This window comes from Lepisosteus platostomus, chromosome 2, assembly GCF_059453375.1.
Source record: "Lepisosteus platostomus isolate fLepPlt1 chromosome 2, fLepPlt1.hap1, whole genome shotgun sequence".
Lineage (NCBI taxonomy): Eukaryota > Metazoa > Chordata > Actinopteri > Semionotiformes > Lepisosteidae > Lepisosteus > Lepisosteus platostomus.
In genome coordinates, this window is record NC_142612.1 from 56,784,490 (window position 1) to 56,805,443 (window position 20,954).

At 42.2% G+C, this 20,954-nt stretch overlaps 1 protein-coding gene across 1 annotated transcript in view; it reads left to right on the forward strand.

The window, feature by feature from the left end:
* sh3rf3 (SH3 domain containing ring finger 3) overlaps positions 1-20,954 on the forward strand; it is a 167,305-nt gene that overhangs the window by 137,439 nt on the left and 8,912 nt on the right. The window contains exons 5-8 of the mRNA XM_088609007.1: positions 3,112-3,221; positions 6,101-6,271; positions 9,237-9,490; positions 15,297-15,652. Of these exons, the coding sequence (XP_088465133.1) occupies positions 3,112-3,221; positions 6,101-6,271; positions 9,237-9,490; positions 15,297-15,652 (891 nt within the window). The remainder of the gene's footprint in view (positions 1-3,111; positions 3,222-6,100; positions 6,272-9,236; positions 9,491-15,296; positions 15,653-20,954) is intronic.

A 20,954-nucleotide genomic window follows, 5' to 3' on the forward strand; every position in this document is an offset into this window, starting at 1 on the left:
TCTGTGCTCTGCTAGTTCCTTAACTTAGAATCCTTGGTTTTTAATAAGTATTTTTATTGCGAGGGCGCAGGAAACCGCTGCATGAGTATGCAGACGTCTCTAGGTGGTTTTCTGTCGTTGCACACATGGGTTCTTATTCTAACCAGAAATAAACAATTCTGCGTCGTTTCAACACTGCTTTGTGCTGCCCTGCGGGAAGTTTCAAGTGTTCAGGAACACACAAATACCGAGTAAGACACGAAGCATCTGTGAAAAGCACGCATGCATACTGACTGGTTCTCAAGGCTTTTCTATTCTAACGCTTGGCTTTACTACAGAGTACATTAAATATTGAACATCCTCCCCCTCCCCCCTTTGGGAGCTTAGAGCGTTTTTACTTTTGTAGTGCAGAAGCACGTCTTACTCATCGGCTTGGATTTCTTAGAAAATTAGTAACAGCAGCAAAGGTATTATTGGACAGTAGTACATAGGAATGGAAAGAAGATTGTGTGGTCCTTTTTTTTTTCTTTGAGTAAAACAACAAAGCTTGGGAAAAAAAGCTTTCCCTTTTTAGCCTGCCTTTGTTGGCCTTGTTTATGAACACATGGGGTGTGAATTTGTGATTCAATAATTATTTTTTGCGGTATTTCTATTTTAAGTTGTCACTGTGGGTCACCACACAGTGCTGCATGTTTGCTGACATGATCAGATTTCAACATTCTCTGTGGAGTCAATAACGCACTGATTTTGTGAGCCAGGACCGTGAACAGAATGTTTACTACGGCCGTCTGGGGGGTTAGAATGCACGGACAAACATCTGGAAAAGAAACCCACGTGGTTTCACATTCCATATAAAAGATTGAACCAAACCAGATAGACTAACGAATATTTCTCGTGTGTGCTCATTGTTGGAAATCATTGTTTTCTTACTATTTGAATCGTTCCTTTCTTTTTTTCGACTCAATTTGTAATGCACAATTTGAGCGTCGTCTCACCGCAGATGAACAGAATGTCAGAGCGTGTCCCTGAGACTCTTAGCTTCTCTGAGGGCACTAAAACCAGATCGATGGGTTTTGATGTGCTGTTGAACCCAAGATCAGTTCAACCACAGCCCATCTGGTCTCAGACCGTTCCTACTCAGCACGGATCACTGGGGAACAGAGAAATGAGTCATGCCTATCCCATTACCCTCCTCCTCTATTTGGATTGGCAATATCAGTTTGGTCCCCACTCTCCTCCTCCTCTGAGTCCCCAGGCTCAGATAGGCATCTCCTGGGACTTTAGCCTGCACTGTTCAGAAAGCATAGCTTATCCGACGCTTCACAATTTGGCCAGTTTCGTGTGATGATAAAAGCTCTTTAACATTTACTCTGAAAATTGGAATTTGATTTGTTAATTCTTATCACGGTAGCAGTCTCCTCAGCCCCCTCTAGGACAGGGCCGAGCCTCAGCTGTTTCTCCTTTGTTCATTTGAGTCCTGAATGAATTATCCAATTTCAACGTGACAGGTCAGCTTTGTCTTGAATTCCCTAGGTCAGGGAGAAAGCACACGTGATGTTTAACAGATGAGGAAACCCGAGTTGGGTGACACAGGGACTAATTGGGATGGATTAGGCATCTTCGGGAAGGTGTTCGCCTCATGTCTGAAAGGCTGTATGTTCACACCTCCCGGCTCCACATGGGACATCCTAATTTATTCGGAAGGCTTGACCCACAATTGCAATATCAACTACATATACTCCTTTGCCACAGCAAGTCTCTGAAGCTGTGAAGCTCAAAGCTGGTTTTTGTCTTTATTATGAGAAGAATGTCCTGGAGGAGGCACTCTCAAATTTGCAAGTAGTGAGAGATGGCTGGAGGAATAGTGTGGGAAAGAGTTCATAGCTGAGCTTGCTGTCATAAATAAACATCCATCTACATCCTGCCTGGCTTTCTCTACCTCTTCCTTCCAGAGTTTGGGGGAAAGAATCCTGCTTAATTTCTGTGCTTAGGATGCTGGTTTCCAGGAAGACTCCTCAGTTTTCACATTTTAATTGATTCAGCAGACAGAATTTTCATAGCAAATGACACATCGTGATGTTTCCAGACATGATGATGCTGGTAAAAGACATTTTCCAGAAAAATCGCTTAGATATTTTGTGAAGGAACAGCAATAGCTACATTTTCTGTACCTTTTGGAAATAAATGATACTATGGTGCTACTGTTGTTGCCTAGACTTTCATAGTGTATGTTTTATAACATGGCTCTTTTGTACAAAGGAAGGTGGTTCTGGATGCAGTAACCTGGGCTTGTAACCTTCAGTTTGAAGATCCCCTGTATCGGTCAATCTGACATCCGTGTTGACTGCTTAACCACATCATATTTATTCCCCTTTTGAAAATTCAAAATGAAAAATTGAACTTGTGGACCGCTGTACACCAAATATTTTTCTGATGTGTGTTATTGTTGGACTTGGCTCTAAATTGGTTTTTCCTTAAGTGACAATGTGAGGCTGAAGATCCTAAAAAGAATGTGTGTGAGGAAGGCTCCAGAGACATGGACGTTGAATTAATGAGACGTGTTGCACTGCAGCCGTTTAGAAAATGAGTTGGCATTTTCCTGGCTCTGGCTCCTCATCTTAGAAAATCTGCTAATGCCACCTCCTTGGAAACCCGGGATAATTAGGTCCTCCAAGCTGCATTGCATCAAGTTATCAACTAAAATCCTTTGTTGACAATAATTGGTATTTTAAACGCATTTGCCGAAACCCTGGAAGTGTCAGATCTAATGAGTTTTAATGAGAGTAAATCTCACTCTTAATTGGTAAGAAATGAAATGCTAAGCAGCTGAGCTCATTGCATCCATATTGCCTTCATTCCTGCCTCCCTTGGAGGAGCGATGGAAGTTGAGTCAATCTGGACATCATTAAACACAACCACTGTAGCATGCTCAGCCCATGGCAGAGCTCACTAGCTCAGCTTCAGTTACGCACTTTGGGTAAAGGGAATAAGGCTTCAAACCTTTCTTCAGTGGAAGAGGTCCCATTCCTGGTGCTCAGTGCACCTGATTTCCAAGCTCCGTGTTATTTGCTCAATAGCAGCTCGCTGTGTCCTTTCACGGGTAGATGACATTTCACCTTTCTTCTCCCACAGGATTCCTCCTCTTTCGCTGGGACGTCAGCGGTCACCAGCGTTCCTCCGAGAGTGACCGGAGTGTCCGGTGACCAAGGGACCGCTTCCAAAGTACAGCTGCCTCTCAACATGTATGTCGCCTACTGAGCTTGTCACAGCATTGATGTCATAAAACCAAGTTGATCTATCCCCATTGTGATCGTGAAAATATACCTACTGGTAATAAAAACACTGACCAGGCAAATAATTATTTGAACTGAAGCCATCCTTCTGCATGATTGTTTCATTGTGTGATTTTTTTTGAGGAAGGCTGCATTATTACAGATAAGATATACACTATCAGGCTTGGTCAAGCAAGCTCATTGTGCTTCTTCAGCATCTGCTCCTGCTGCTGGCCTGCGTGCGCACAGCTTTATCCATTAACTCTTTACCAGTCCCGTATGACAAAAGTCAAAGAATGAGAGCCTCAAGGAACCCAAAATGCAGTGCCATCACGCATCCGATTCCAGAGTGTCTGTTTAACACGAGGCAGAAAAACATAGGTGTTGTGGTTTTAACCCTTTGTGTTGCTGTCTAATGTCTAAGGCTCACAGAATGACAATAATAATTAATAATAATTGCTTACACTTATATAGCGCTTTTCTGGACACTCCTCTCAAAGCGCTTTACAGGTAATGGGGACTCCCCTCCACCACCACCAATGTGCAGCATCCACCTGGATGATGCGACGGCAGCCATGGTGCTGCCAGAATGCTCACCACACATCAGCTATCAGTGGGGAGGAGAGCAGAGTAATGAAGCCAATTCATAGATGGGGATTGTTAGGGCCAATGGGAAATTTGGCCAGGACACTGGGGTTACACCCCTACTCTTTGCAAGAAACGCCCTGGGATTTTTCATGACCAAAGAGAGTCAGGACCTCAGTTTTACGTCTCATCTGAAGGACATCGCCTGTTTACAGTATAGTGTCCCCGTCACTATACTGGGGCATTAGGACCCACATGGACTGCAGGGTGAGCGCCCCTTGCTGGCTCCACTAACACCTCTTTCAGCAGCAACCTTTGTTTGTCCCAGGAGGTCTCCCATCCAGGTACTGACCAGGCTCACACCTGCTTAGCTTCAGTAGGTTGCCAGTTGTGAGTTGCAGAGTGATATGGCTGATGTAGGCTCTTGATGTTTGGCAAGCTGCTCAGTGTCCTACAGAAGGGGTGATGCCACTTGGAGGAGTGGTGCGTACCTACCTGAGGTCGCTGCTTTGCCAAGAGCAGCCAAGAGGCGAGAGAGCTGTAGATGATTAACCCAGCTGTGCGCTCCCACCTGGGTAATACAGGCCATGGCATGCAGGTGACATAGCCTAACCTCAGGCTCAGGTCCGGGCTCACAGCATCTGGGCCTTTGAGCGCAGTTTGCCCTCGGAGAGAGCCTTGCAGCTCTTCTGCTGGACTTAACTCCCCCTCCCTCTATAGACTCCCATCCCCACTCCCATCTTCATTTTATTTTAAGTACAGTAAGACAGACATCAAAGTGGGTATTTAAAAAAAAAGGCAGGAGAATGTAATTGAAACTCATCCAGTCTGCAACTCCTGGAACTGTGGAGCCACGGTGCAGCAGTGCTGTCTTTTTTTTATCAGATATTTCCCTTTTTCCGCACTCCTTGTCTGCCAAATACTGTGCTCATCAGTGCTGCGTCCCGGAGCCTCCGTTTATTACAGACGTCACATTAAAGACAGGCTGACAGTGTACTCTGTTTCTTTGAATCTGTCAACAGTCCTGGGCAGATTACCTACACACTGATGGCTGACAAACTGCTGCCACAATTATGTTTTAACTGTGCTGTTGCCATAGCTACCAAAAGGCTTTTTTTATCAAACCTCACGTTTCCACTTTGTGGTTTGAGAAGTAACCCCTCTGCGGTGGGTGCCTAGCTTTGTTGTTTTGTTGGGTCTTTTTTTTTTGCATTTGATTGCAGATTAACTCGTAGGTGAAAATCCTCATTGTTCATCATATCCTGTTTGTGTCTGTCAGTTTAATAAATTATAGACTCACTTCTTTATTGGCCCATGTTTGTGATTTAAAGATTAAGTCCACAAACCTGGGTACTAACAAAAGTAAACTTATAAACTGAAAACAAAATGCTTTCTTTTTTAAAGATAACATACAGTACAGACTTTAATATCAAAGTACTACAGTACTTTTAAATTTGTACGTGATAAGACCATAAAAGTTAGTGCAGTGTTTTATGAAGTGCATTTAAAATGAACACAGGAGGCACTTCTCTGCCCACAGGGTTGCAGAATTGTGGAACAAGCTACCCAGCCATATTGTTTCTTTCTAGAGAAGGCTGGATGAGATCCTAAGATCAATTAACTGCTAACTACTATTTGTAACATTTCATATGTTCCTATGTGGCTTTTATCTCTTAAGATTCTGCAGTATAAACATTTGCTTAAAAATCACACAAAAGAGTGAATTTTGTCCTTAATGGAAATGAGAAACGGATTTCCTTTCAGTGCACTCCTAACCTATTTATTGCCAAGGTCGGGGTCAGTCATTGGCACCCCAGTGGCAGTGTACTCTTGGCCCTCTTCAGTGCCAGCTCAGTCCACTGGGTCCAACTCGGGTGGCCAAGCCTTGACGTCACTGGGCAGATACATGGCACTTCTTTACGCAAAGGATTGTGGGCAGTCTAGAACAAGCTACCCAGCCTTGTTGTTGAAGACGATACTTGGGCTTCGTTCAGAAAGCGGCTGGATGAGGTCCTTGGATAATTTAACTACTTCCAAATAATCTAGATGGCCGAATGGCTCCTGCTCATTTGTGACCTTTGGTAAACCAACATTTTTTTCTCTTTAACCTCTCTCTCATACAAATAAAAGAAAAATACACAAACTTCCACAACATGACAATTTTCTCTTTTTTTGCGAACTACACAGTTCTATACACATATAATACCGGTGAAACTGCGCAACGGGAAGCCAAGCCTTGACTTGTTCCACGGTTGTCCTGGCAGATACGTGGCCATGTACGCCTACAAGCCGCAGAAGACGGACGAGCTGGAGCTACGGAAGGGCGAGCTGTACCGCGTGACGGAGAAGTGCCAGGACGGCTGGTTCAAGGGCTTGTCCTTGCGCAACGCCACGTCCGGAGTCTTCCCTGGCAACTACGTCACCCCTGTGTTCAGGTGAGCGCTGGGGGGAGGGGGTTTCTCGGGAGACGGAACGCAAGACCTCCCTGGTTTTGGCATGAAGTGCTAGTAATAGTCAGCCCTGAAGTGTCTGATGGCTCGAATTGCTAGAGCGAACTTCATCCGGTGTTTATATTTTTACAGAAATCACACAAGGTGCATTCTTTATGTTTTTTAAGCGCTATTTCCATTTGTATGCCTGCGCTGCACTGTCTTTCAGATATACGACACTATCACAATCTGGTGTAAGGAATGCAAAGATGGAGCAGGGAGTAAAATGAAAGTATCGTAATAAATCAACAGAGCCTTCTCATACCCATCTAAACTGGCTTCTCATGATGGGAACTGAGTAGTTGAAATTGTTCTGTCACGAAATGATGAAAATATATGGCATAGCAGTAATAGACCTCCACTACCTGATTAACATAATGCAGAGGTGATGCTTTCACGAAGTTCACCACACTGCAGTAAAAAATTAATTAGTTCTGCTAAAGAGAGCTGTGGAAATGAGACGGGAAGGAAATTCCTGGTAGGATTTGAACAGACGTTCAAAGATATCTACTAACTTAGCCTTATTCTAAGGGGCACGATCATCTTGCATTAAACCTTTCCCATAGCTGGTTTAATGGAACCTGTTCAGAATAGAAAAATGTCTCGTAATTTTTTGTAATACTATGACCTTCTTTCAGAAGTAAAATGTTTCACTTTAAAAAAAAAAAGGACCATCAACATAGGGAACAGAAACCATTTTTTCTAAATGAGTACAGGCGATCTTTACAGTGCCAACACAAAATTTCAGCTTCGTCTGTTATTTGGCACATGAATTTAACTTGTTCTTCTTTCCCAGTTGTTCAATTCTGTATTTCTTCTTCAGAAGAGAATTCCACACTGCTACTCCAATATGGCCCAAAAAAAGTTAGAAAATATTTTTTGGAAGAAAATGGTTGGTTAATTTTCTTGAGAAAATGCCAAAATCCCAGGTTTTCCTTCCTGGATCACCCCATTTTTTACCAAATTATAAAAGATTATATAAATTCCAAATGCTATATACAGCCCGACTCAGAGATTTATTTGCAGTTAAATCAGAAGCACACATTTCTACTGTTTTAATGTAGGGTAGAAATTATTCTTATTGTTTAATATATTTATTTTTAATAAGTTAATGTTCTTATTAAAATTTTAAAAATAGACAGCTTATTAACCCTTTTGCTACAAGGCTTTGTCCAGGAAGCCATGAATTAAGCTTCAAATAAACAGTGTTTTTTTTTAAACCACAAGAAGGCTTTTAATCTTGCATACTACTGTGCAGTATATTAGCAAACAGTGGTTCCCAGCTGGGTCTGGGAACACTGCTTGCTGGTTTTCATTCCAGCTGCGATCTGCATTTCCAGTGCTAACTGATGACTTACTTGATCTTCTTGTTTGCTTAGACTTTTATTTAACCTGCTTCTTTGGTCAGTGTCAGAAATATTGTATAAAAGTAGTTTCCAACAACTTCAGTACATGTTTATGCAGGCACTCCTCAACATGCTAGCCAAGTACCTGGAACTCATTTCTGATTAAACATCTCTTCCTAGTTGATCTGTGGATAATAATTAGACATCAGTAGGAAACTCGGTGCATCAGATGAGTGTTTTTTCCTTCTTCAGAGGTCTGATTGGTTACGTTACAGTCATCACTCCCGAGTGAGAGCAGTTCTGAAAGCCGGAAGCAGAGGTGTTACCAATTACAAACCCCATTTGACCTTTTAAGAGCTGAAAGCAAATTTACAAATGTGCCCCAGACGGAAAACTAATATCAATTAGCCCGTGCTTACGAGCTTGTCTGGACCGAAAACCAGAAGACAGCGTTCCTCCAGGACCAGGCGTGCAGTAAAGAACAGTATGCAAGAAAGGGGTAATTGGTTACAGAACAACAACAGCCTCATTTGATGCTTCTTCTAATGCCGACTTCCCTACAATTGATTGATTTGAATTTTCGGGGTAGGAAAGGATATTTGACCTGTCAGTTTTTAGTCTGCAGACCTGTCATGGTCCAGACCCATGCTTAATGGAATATAGCAGGTCAAGGGATCACAATGCAGTGACAGTTAATCTTTGAAATCAGATCATTTCATTTTGTTTCCACAGATTGCCTTGGAAGTAAATCTTACAGTCAAATTAGGAATAGTATAGGGTTACTGAAATGTAAAATTCAAATAACTTTGAACATTTTCCTCCAGTTAAAACAGGATTTTTATTTAGACGCTATTGGATTCCTGTTTCCGGAGTAGATAAAATGCTTTTAAAACTATTCAGTTTTTTTCCCTTGGCCAATCTTGACCTGTCAGTTCTGCGACATTTAACATGCTAATCCATATTCTTCCACTTATCACAATTTGTCAATATGTTGCCAAAGGGAACAGGAAGTAGGTGGGCATCAAGACAGTAACATTATCCTTTTTCCTTTGACATCTTTCTCTAGGTTTCACCATAAACATAAAAAATTTAAAGATGAGTATAGAATTAAATGACTCAATTTAACATATGCCAAATAGCTAATAAAGCATTTGCTGATCCTTCATTTTATTTCAGAAACCAAGGTTTTGAGATCTGTTTCTGAATTCTGAAACCAAAGCCTTGTTTTGAGTGTATAGGTTCGATTCAATTTCTGTAGGTTAGTGGTCTTCGCCCTATTAAACAGGGTTTCCTTGCATTAGGTAGAGACGTAGGGAGATTCATCTTTTCTTGCCAGCCTTTTGGATCCAAATTCCCATGAACACAGGTTTTGTTTCTTGTTTTCATGCCGTTGAGGATGGTGGGAATGTGGAACAAGCTACCCAGCCATGTTGTTAAAGCCGAAACCCTGGTTTCTGTCAAGAGTCCCCTGGCAGAGATCCTGGGACCAGCTAGACTACTAACTACCAAACGGGCTAGTAACCTGCTCTCTTCTGTAACCTTTCCCCTGTTCTCCCGTGCCGTAGGGCTCCGTTCGCAGGTGGACAGCCTCGCACTGCCCTCCCCGGCACGGCTCAGGCAATCAAGGTGGTGCCCGGCTCCCCCCAGTCTGCCGGCCCGTCCAGCCCCGTCCTCCTGGGCTCGGCTGCACGCCCCGGCCCGGCGCCGGCGGCCCCTCCCACCTCCCCACAACTGCAGCCAGCCTCCCTGCACCTCAAGAACTGCCTCCGCATCTCCGGCCAGCAGACCGTCAGCCAGGCCCGCAGCGCCCTGCAGCTCGGTGAGCCCTCTCACCGCCGCCTGCCCTCTCTCATCTTCCTCTCCACGCTGCGGCACTGTTTCCCTTATCCCCCCCCCCCCATTCCATGAGCTCCTCTGCCATTTTGTCGCAGGCAGCCATGCAAGATTGCCTCCCCTGGCTGGTAATCCTTCTTGCGTTCCTCTGTTCCAGGCACTGGAAAACATTGTGTTGTTTTAGGGATTTATATGCCGTGTTTCATTGATTCCTGTTCTTCAGCTGCAGTAGGCGTTAATGATATTTTCTCTAGGTTTATCTGCTTAGGAAAAACACCATCTGCTGATGTCGCTCTCCTGCAATTAAATATCTTTTTAAATCCAGTTACATGGCTTTCCCTTTCATCTGTGGAGAGATTTATGCTGTACTCATACAGGGCTAAATTTTCTTCATTTCCTTCCCTTGCAGACACCACTGTTGACTTATTAAAAAGAATGGATTAGGTTTTTTCTTACCCTTTTACCCCTGAGATTCCTGTGAATTCAACCTTAGCAAGATCTTTAAGCAGGTCTCAGAGAAAGCAGAGGGTCCAGCTTCCTGGTTTTAAGTGTCACTTATCCAGTTGTCTTCCTTCATCTGGTCAGGTCATGGAGGATGGCAGGTCAATCCCCATTGCCTTCTGGGGAATGTGGTATTCAGACACGAGCTGCCATCGTGCACACATAAGGCCTTAGCACCATAAGGGAGTATTTGGCTTTACTGTCAGAGCATAGACTGATAATTTAAAAAGCACTTATGTGGCATTCTGATTATCTTCAGTCTATTTGCTCCTAATGTCCTTTTGCAAGCACCCACTGAAGAAAAACATGTTCTTATGTTCATTTTTTTTATCACAGTTTTATTTGGTGGTTCTATCTTACAGTCTGTAAAAAAAAGTGACATGGCACAGAATGTGTTCAAGAGTCTCGACTTGCCCTTTTTGCAGTTCTGCTTCTTTAAGATTATACTTTGTGTTAATGACCTTTGTTTCTTTAGCTGTTCTTGGCAAAGCTCTTCAAAAAATGAAAATCACGCTTCTTGCAACTTGGCAGACCTGTTCCTGGCAAAGGAAGCAAACTACCTGCAGAACGGCACACAGCTGGGTGCCCAGACAGACTGCCAAGTAGCAGCTTTCCCCGATTAAACCTTGTCATAATATCTGAGCATGCTAGGGGGCTCAGAGTTATGCCAAAAAACATTCCTTGTTGCAGTGACAGTGAAGTAACATAGGATTCAAATGCGAATGCAGAAATATGCCCCAGATAGAAACTTGAAATCAATTAGCCTGTGACCCAGACCTCAGAGCTGGAACAAAAAACAGAAAAGACTGTGTTCATCCAGGATCAGGGTTGGGAACCACTGTTCTATGGGGTAGTGAAATACTGAAGCCAATTGAAAGCCTTGCAGGGACTTCATCAAGAGCCTTCAGATCTGCGCGGTCACGTCTGCCAGCTGGCGAAGGCTGCAGCAGATACCCATCATTCGCCTGACCCTTCTCCTTCAATGAAGACGGGAATCATTGGTTTATGGCTTTAAGGGAAAAGGTATTCTGTGTGTTCCTGAACTTGGGCGTCATGGTTTGGCCTTCAGAAGCATGCAAGGATCAATAAGAACAAGCATTAAACTGGCACGAATGAGTCGATGCTGGGCTGATGGATTACCACTGTTGTGTAGCTGTATCCATCACATCCGAAGCACTGTAGTGAAAGAAGTACTATATGTGGACAGACGACAGCTGAACTGTGTTGCGAAACTGCAAGATTAAGATGTCAGTTTGTAGATCTCCACAATTGCCATCACTTTCCTGAACAATTTTAATTTTAGTTTTGCTGCTTTTGCTTTATATTAAAAAGATGCTTGAAATCAGTCCCATCTGTTTTTAATCCAATTGTCCTTTTTATCAGTCAATTTTAGTTTTGGGAACAATACAGCAAACAATAAAAGAGCAATTCCCTTTTCCTCCCCCAATCCATGATCCTTACCCAGGTGACAGCCGCCATCCTCCCAAACAATAGACCACAATAATTGCCGTTAGGTAGGAGTATTTAAAGGTGGGATCAACAGGGCTTTGATGGTATCTACCACCTTCTCTCCAGCCTTTGTGAGGTGCTGGCAGGGTCCTGCTTGATCTTTTACACCTGTGAACAAGGTGGCAAACTAAATCTACCTGTAAATGTTGTTTAACATGAAATACACTAGAAGAATAAAGGATATTGTCCCCCAGAAACATAGATAGCATTGACAAAACGTCACCCTGCCCAAATACACAGCCATACTATAATCAGGTAATCAGAATAAAGGAGCAGTTCTCTGAAGGAATAGGGGACACAAGACCCCTTAAGAATAGTCTCAGATTAGTCAAGTAAGTGCCGTACATACAGTACATCAACTGATAGTGAGGGTTTATATAGGCCACTAGATTACCTTCTAATTATTCTAAACAATAACACTGTCCTCATCTACAAGAGGGAAGTTTCTCTGTTCCAGATTGGACTTAGAGTGCATTGGTTTAGAGTGGTTTATATGAGAATCTTAATAACTGGTTATAGAGCAAAGAGACCAGTGTCATTGCGTTGCCTCTTATGTTCAGTATTTAATGTAAAAGGCAAAAGAGGAATCTGTGTCCCCCATAGATCCCCACAAACAGGCTTTACTGAACAAAGATGTTATAGCCAAAAACAGAAGGTTGTACCTGGTAGTTTATAACATTATTCTAGAGCCTAGACTGTACAAAGGTACTAAGGGTTCCAACTGATCATAAAAGGCCAGAAAAAATGTGTGTGCGTTTCTTCATGGTCCACTGGGTCTCTCTTAAGTCACTTAACTTATTAAGTGAAATCAGTGCATTTGAAACAATCGATTCACTCTGAGAGAGCAGCTGAAGATTTTTGGGAAACACTTTACATTTGTCACTAGCACATGAAAAAACTGAGTGTGACAAAGTCCAGCATTGGTCACAGAAAGTCCGGCTCAAGTGCTGACACCAACCCTGGATTTGCTGCCAGACGGATTAATCCCACAGAGCTACTTAATTTCAAACAAAGAAAAAATCTTAAAGTCGGAGAGGAAACAGTATTACCATTCAAGGTCAGGTCTTCATGCAGGAAATACTCTGTTAAAAGTGTTGTGTGTGCAAAGTGCTCGTTGTTGCAGTCTTAAAGTCGCAAGATGACTTGGTCTGCTGCCTTGAAAACAGTGATTTTAATTGTATCCAATACTTTGTGTACGTAATTCTGCCCACCATCTGAGCTTAATTTGAATATTGCTTGCAAGGAACTCCAATTAAAGTGTAGTAGCTGTAGAGAAAGATATTTTTAGTGTGTCAATGGTCCAGACTAGATTGTTAGGTTCATAGACAGTCATGTCTCAACTTTCCATGATTTTAATGTATTTATTAACCCAGGATTTAACTCCCTGTTCAACGCACCCCAATCCCATAAACACACTCTTGTGTTTCCTTGCTTGAAGGATTTTGTATAGATCATAAATTAGCTTAAATGGTGAAGAAGTACACTGAACAAAAATTGATACAAATACAAAACAAAATCAGAATATTGTTGAATTACAGATGTAGAAAAGTGTATTACCTGATTTTTTCCCAAAAGCTTTAGCTGTAAATATTCTGTATTAATCTGGGTATTACTGAAAAATCTTAATGTGCATGTATTTTGAGAGGTCACAGTGGCTTTAGTTTTCTAACATTTGATACACGTTTTACAAGTTTACATAGTTTTTTATTTACCAGTCAGTTAGGTAATCAAAGTTAAAAAATCAATTTAAATACTTTTAGATACAAAAAGGAAAAGTTGCAGTTAAATATGGATAATCCTAACGAGGCAAACTACAAAAATTTGGAAATGCACCAAAAACTGGATTCATGCTTTAGTAAACCTTTTACTAACTTTTGAAAATCAAAGACTAAGGCAAGTGGAACTGATAAAAATGTGTGTAGCTCTGACAAGAGTCCTCTGAAGTAAAGACTTGACAGATTACAGATTCAGTAATTATTACTTTTGGTTTAGGTACAATAAAGCAACATTGTGGAATTTTGTTAAGAACGTCAAAGGGCTTTCTGAATCTCTAAGAACCGTGTGATTAAAGAGACAGGTAAGAGGCAAAAGTGAACTGTAATTAAAGATGCTTTTCACAGTAAGGTGTTTTTCAGTACACTGACTGATGGTTACAAAAGTACAGTATTTAGCACAGTCCTTAGAAACACAAAATGCAAAATAAAATCCAAGCAGTGTAACTAGGTTAGTCTATTTTTTTGCCTTTTTGGCTCATTTTGAACAGGGTTTTGATGCAAAGGCACTGGACATTTAAAAATCCTGCCACTTAACCTGTTGTACACCTGCAGAAGACACTAGACCTACATGCCATGTGTGGATTAGGCCTTTAGAGATTATTCCTTTTTATTATTCTGACAAAAGGAATGTTAGAACTGTGGACTGATTGTAAGTCATATTCCAGCTGCTGAGTCATAGGGATGCTGACAAACCCTTCACAATGATGTGTCGGGGAGCTGAGTGACCTCCTTTCCTTTCAACATATCTTCTTATTACTGTTGTTTTCTTTACTTGGTAGTGCACTGTTTGTTTTCTTATGGTAATAGTTAAATTCTAATTTAATACATAATGGACAAACCCATGTTTGCTACATACTGCTGTGTGTGCATCTGCTGTGTTTTGTGTTGTCTTGGTGTTGTGTTAGATACATAAGGCCCTTGGTCTTTATCAATCTTGGCTTCCTAATAATCCCCATCTATAAACTGGCTTCATTACTGTGTTCTCCAGCCCACTGATAGCTGATGTGGGGTAAGTGTATTGGCGCACTTTGGCTGCCTTAACATCATCCAGGTGGGGCAGCGCAATGGTGGTGGTGGAGGGGAGTCCCCATCACCTGTAAAGGGCTTTGAGTGGAGTGTCTAGAAAAGCGCTATATGAGTGTAAGAAATGTTTATTTATTATTAAGCATTTATAGTGCCTGTCCACCCTTTATTTCACAAGAAAATGAAGAAAATTTGGTGCAAAGTGTTGCGTACTTGTCCTTTAATAAAATAAATAAAATAAACTCAAGAGCTTTTAAACCAGACAAAAAGACAGCTTGGCTGAAAGCACATTTCTACCCAAATACTTTGAAGTGACAGCCTATTGCCACAAGTATGGTTCTTCAGAGAAAAAAATACATTTTTTCCAGATTGACTACTTATACAAACCTAGTTTGTCCCCAGAGTCCCGTTTTTCTTGTTGGCGTGATGCTTTTGTTGCCATAGCGATGTGGACTTTAGTAAACAAGTTTAACTGTCATTAAAAAGACAAGATTGTGTTTATATTATTCAGAAGAAAAATATCAGTGATATTGATGCTTGTTAAATATTCCCAGTACTGTGCCTATGAAGCCAAAAAAACTAGTTTGAAATTTTTTTGTTGTTCACCACAGCATTTGGATGTTTTTTTTTCCCACATTATCTCAGACATCTTCCTTGACATTAACAGGTAACTGGTATCAGAAAACGCAGAATATCTATGGTTTTTACCCTGCACATGAGATTTAGGAGTTAAGAGGGAGCTCTTCAGAAGACTTGGGCTCTCGAGTTATTGTTAATGAGTTATTAATTGACTAAGCTATTATTAATGAGTTGTCTGTGTCAACAGGTCCGCTCAGTGTTGCATGAGGTGCTGCTGCTTCATAGCCGCTCTATCTGCTTTACTGTCTGTGCTTCCTGCTGCCCTTGTGTCTGTGTATCTCTGCTGCTTCAGAGTGTGAAGGTGTCTGACGTGGGTTTCGCTGGGTCTTGGTTCTCTTCATGCAGTGCACAGCCCTCCCGCTCCTGGTCCCGAGCGACCCACCGCCACCGTCCCCCCTTTGCGCAACCAGAGTTCCTCCTCCTCCTCCTGTCGCTCCCAGGCCGCAGTGACGCGCCCACTGTCCGCCGCGTCCCCCCAGCACGCTCCTCCGCCCGCCACCCCTCTGGCCGGGCCGGGCTCTCCCGGCGCCCGCTCCGCCATCCCCCTGACCTCAGCCGCGGCCGCCATCACCCCGCCCAACGTCAGCGCCACCATCCTCAACGGAGAGGCGGCCGTGGGCCCGCTGCGGTCACCCTCGCCGGCGCAGCCCCCCGGAGCCTCCGCCTGCCTGCCCAAGCCAGAGGAGAAGAAAGTGGAAAAGGTAGGAAAAGAAGCCTCAGTCGCATTCATCTTCAGAACTGAAGCGCTCGCCCGCTGAATGAGCTCAGAATAAAAGTTTTATCATTCTCATTCGTTTTTCCATTTCTCCTTGAAGGAAAAATAAAATTGGTGCTTCGTGCTATATTGTGTTTCCATAAGACTGGAAGTTTCTGTCAAGTTCTTGCTCTTGCTTTTCTTCTGTTTACAATCTAGTGAAAAGGGTTTTGAGTGCCATACAGAGCTATCTGTGACCTTCTGTTCTTTCTTGTAAAAATAAAAAGTTGCATTCATAGGAAAAACAGACGTGTCAAAGGGAAGACCTTGTGAGCACGAGTGGCATGCCTGGCCTTTTCAGAACAAGCTGTAGAAACAAGAGCTCTCCCTCCTGTTTTTGAAAACCGGTGAACTGGAGAGCACCTCGGATTCATTGCATAAATCGTTGTTTCCCCCATCAGATAACTTTGAATACTTCTAATGCATGATTGTTTTTCTCTTAATCTCTGCGATTGTCAAGTGTGGGAGGAGGAACTCGAAACATTTTAGAACAGGATCTGAACTGGATCCTACAAAGTACTTTATCAACATTACTGCGCCACAAAAGATTCCCCCAATTTATAAATGCACCTATTTCAAACTGAAAGACGGTGTTCAGCAAGGATTGTTGTGTCTACAAATGTCTGCCGTTACAATGACTGCTGCTCAACAATACTCGCTGTCAAAACAACGCCTGTGTCTCAGTTCTTCATGCCGCCCCTATCGCTTCTCTGCAGGTGTTCTTAGACGCAATTTGTCATCAAATCACCTGTTAAAAACTGTTGACCCCTCAGTTCGTTTGAGTCCATGCGAGGACTCTCTGGGACTGGGTGGGACCCAGAGTTGAAAAGCTGCCGCTCTGACTATTCTCAGGCTTCACAAAATTTCACCAACAACATGACACTTAGAGAAGATTAATGGGTCCCAAGTGTGAGTGCTGTGGGTTTTAGTGCACATTTTTGCAGGACGGTCTAAGTAAACGAAATGAGAATAAGGCAAAGTGCATTAGTGTGGTAGCAGTGAATAGATTGCTATTCGACACCACTGACATTTGTATTTTATCTCCCCACAGGCTGAAGAGAAAACAGCCTAGGGCCACTTTCTAATTAGGGTTGCCTGTCCTCAGCGTTTAATTCTGTTCTCTCTACCTACCTTTCAAGCTGTAGTTAGCATTGTGAATCCGTGTTTCTCTAGCTCTAGCTATGCGTTACATAAGGAAAACCGATCACTTTACCTGCCACCATGTCATATTAAAAGCAGATATCCTAGACTTTTTGATCACATTTCTATTCTGCACTTCAAAGCCAAGACTTTTCTTTATTGTTTTTTTAATAGGTTTTGTAATTATTAAGTCAGTCATTTCTAAGGACCTGGAACAAGTTAATGCTAATCAATTAAGCAGGACCAGAAGAAAGGTCCAGGGCTAGAGTTCCTCTGATTTAGGGTGACCTATCAGATTAACTGGATTAGGTCTCTCCAGTACTAGGTTTGGAGACCCCTAATTGAGGGTACGCTATAAAATGAAATGGATTGTTGCTCTTCGGGACCAGAACTGGGGATTCCCTGATTAAGGGGTGACCAATAAGAATAACTGGACTGGGGCTCTGTAGGACCAGGGCTGGAGATTCTTTTAGGGTTTAGGGTTTAGGGATTTAGGGTGACCTATAACACTAAATGGATTACATCTCTCTGCTATCCTGTTATTGCCTAAAATAGCTATACAGTAAAACAGCTGAGCTTCCCTGGTTTTCTGTGTACTACTAGGTCTTCTGGTATTTATTGCAAATGATTTCCATTAGTTTGTAAATTGGATTGTATTTTCAAAACCATTTCACTCTTTGAATCAGCAGAGGAATTAGCATGAAATCTGTCAGATGTGGGGTTCCAGTTCTCTTCTCACTCAGGTTTATTGTTTGAGTGACTTGGTTGAATGTACCCAGTGGGCCCTTTCAGCATGAAGAGCACACAAAGGAGTCTTCGGCAGTGTCATTCCTTCTGTGTCTGAAATGGCATTAATTGATACTCAACACCAGTCCTCGTGCTCTTTAACAGCTGAGAGGAGCATGAATTAGTCCAAGCTGAAACAGAGTTCTGCTCCCCATACCTTTGACCGTCACACACATATAGGAGATTATTTGTGGAACCAAGTCCGGTGCGGGGAAAACAAAAAGTTAAAAATCAGTTCTATTTGATTCAGTTAAGGGTTCAATGGAGACACTGTTGTACTCTATGGCTCACATTCGTTTGTCTCAAACACTACAACACTACTTGTGTCGGATTAGCCAGGACTGCTCAAAGTCATAATATTTAGTTCCAGCTGGTCCCTCAAAGACAGAAGTGAAAATATTAATTAGCATAAAAAGAAGACCCCTCTTTAATCAGCCTTAAATAAGATAATTTGAGCAGGATCTTAAAGGCATACACGACTAAGTGGGAACTCATTAGCATTAAAAAAACATTTTAACAGGATTCAGGGTTGTGTTTTATATGTCTGCTTCATAGTTAAATTTCCCTGTTACTCCTTTGTCCTCTGATGTGTTGATACTGTAGATGTTAAGGTATCTTTATATCCAAAAAGGGCAATATCTATTCGGTGCACTACAGTTGTTGCTTCTGCTACAATTTAAACATACAGCTGCATCTTTCTGTTGTATTGGGACATGTTCAGCATTGTCGTCTTGTTTTAGTTATGCTCCGTGCAGGCCGTGAAGGCTTTTGCTTCAGTTTTGTCATATTCTGGTGTTACAGTGGAGGTGTAATGTTGTTGTAATGTCACCATTCAATAACATAAATAGCTATTTTACAGCACTGAAGTATAGTATTTTGGCAGTGTTGTAGTGTGAAAATATTGCGCCCCAGTTGTAAACTCTAATTTTTGTGATGCATTAACAAAACCTCGTATTTTGCTTTTTTGTAATTACGATCACAGAATATTGCCAATGCGTATGATGTAATTTTAAATAGCTAATGTTGGGATATTTCAGATTATTTACAAACTCTAACATGCTGAAGAGTAGAAGGCATCCCCAGGTGATATCTTGAAAAACATATGCACACCCTGAATCACTTGATGTTCTGCATCATTGCTAGAATGTTATTTCTGACATAGATGATACTATAAATAGTGTTGTGAAAACCTTATGTTTTCTTGCATTTTTCTTCTGTACTGCAACCTTCCATCAACTTTTGGAAACAGGTAATGTTTTTCCCTACGATCTGCCTTAAACAAGAAACTACGTTCTGCCAGAATAGGGTGTGCGCATCACTCCTCAGACATATTAAAGACGCAAAAAAAAGTCTTAAAAAAAAAAACTGGTTGATTCTTCGCCGACACAAAAAATAGAAGTTGCAATCACAGCTAATCACATTCGCTCGTTAAAGATGAGCCAAGTGGAAGTCTTCGAGTGATCGTGGCCTCTGCCGTCTAAGGTATTGTACTGTACGTTGTGCGGCTTGGCTTTGATTATTCCCTGATGATGGGCTCTGACTCATCCATTAGACTGGGCCTCACATCTGCTTGATTGACTGGAATCGTTGTGTTCTGCAGCCCAGCCATTCTGACCTCGCCCCTCTGGTGGGGAGGAGGGGGGGGCTCTGGTCTTGGCTCCTCTGAGGCACGCTGCGTGCTCAGTGTGAAGCTGCCCCCTCCCCACCCTCCCTCTCTGAAGTAATTGAGCTATTACATTTTCACAACCGAGTGCACAGTAATTGGAGCCTGATACTCTCTGCTGTGGGGGTCACGGGTTCAGAACCGTGCATTGTTCGGTGGGTACAGGAGAGGAAGTTGAGACCAAGACAAAATAGCGTAGCGGTTCCAAACCTGCAGTTTTTCCGTTTCTGCTTTGTGGTAATTGTAGTAATGCATTGCTATGTGACAGATGGGACAGCAGGAGGAAGCTATTCTCACTGTCGCAGAACGCAAGGATGCGTTTACCAGGAAAGCTTTCATTTTGAGCCTCTTTAGTATCATGCAGGGTCTGGACTGTGGCCCTCTCAACCTTCCGACTGTGAACCTTTGATTTGAGCTTTTATTTTACGTGGTGTTTTCTGGGGGGAAAAAAAACATAAATCATTTTTGTGATCGTGGTAAACATGCCAAAGTAATTATGAGCACAGAAGAAACAGAAGCCAATAGGTAGAGCAAAACTACATTTATTTACAGTTTGAATACATGCTTTGTGCGTCTCATTCACAGGATGAAACACCAATTCCTTTTCAGCTTGAATGTGTTTCACTTCTCATACCTGTTTCTCTTTACAGGGTAACTGTCAGCCAGAAACTGACAAAAATCCTACCTATAAAGAGACGGGTATACTGTGGGTATACACTTTTTTCCTAGTGGAGTTACAATACTAAGAGGCCTTGTGAAATGACTTATATTAACCTAAACTGTAGTGTTTTCTGTTGAACTCGTTGATTTGCATTGGCCACACGCTTTCACAAAATCAGCTAAGTGAATTTGCGTTGCTGCAAGCAAACAGTCAGAATTGCTTTCCTCTCCATTTTGTTTACAAGCAGATTATGGAAGATGAATGGCCTCTGTTAAGCTTTTGGACTACATGGGTAAACTATATATATATCCAGGCTGACGTGCCACACAGTGTCTTGTGGCCTGGCCCTTGATGGAGAGACATTCCTGGCTGTGGTGGCTTTGCCTCATGAAATGTTTATTGGATTTGGCAGCCCCTTGTAGACCCTCCTGCCATCCACAGCCACATGACCCTTAATACACACCAGATCACCTCTGTCCATTAATCTTCTCTCTACAGGGCAGCCTTACTCATCACTGAGAGGAGCACTTTTTTTCTTTACATACTGTGCCCTCCATAGGTATTGGGTCACTGATGTCAAAATGGTCCTTTTTGCTGTATATTCAAGCAGTTCGGATTTGAGTTGAGTACAGAATGTCACCTCATATTTCTGGGTATATCTGTGCTTTTATGTTGTTGTTTCGTGTATATCTTGAAAAAGAAAGAAACCACCGCTATATGTAAACAAACAGCGACCAGGTTAGCCGAGGAAAACAACTGTAGTTGATGACAGAAAAATTATCTGAGCTGAGAATAGGAAATCTAAAATAACGGTTGCTGAGATCACCAACAACCTCCACAGTGCAGGGGTGAAGGCATCACAATCTACTGTTTGCAGAATTATAATTTGACGGCAGAATTGTAAATGCTAAGCCTTTCCATCAGCACTAAAAATAGAAAAGCCAGATTACAAATTACTGAAAACTACTGAGATGAGCCAGTAGAAGTCTGGGACAAAGT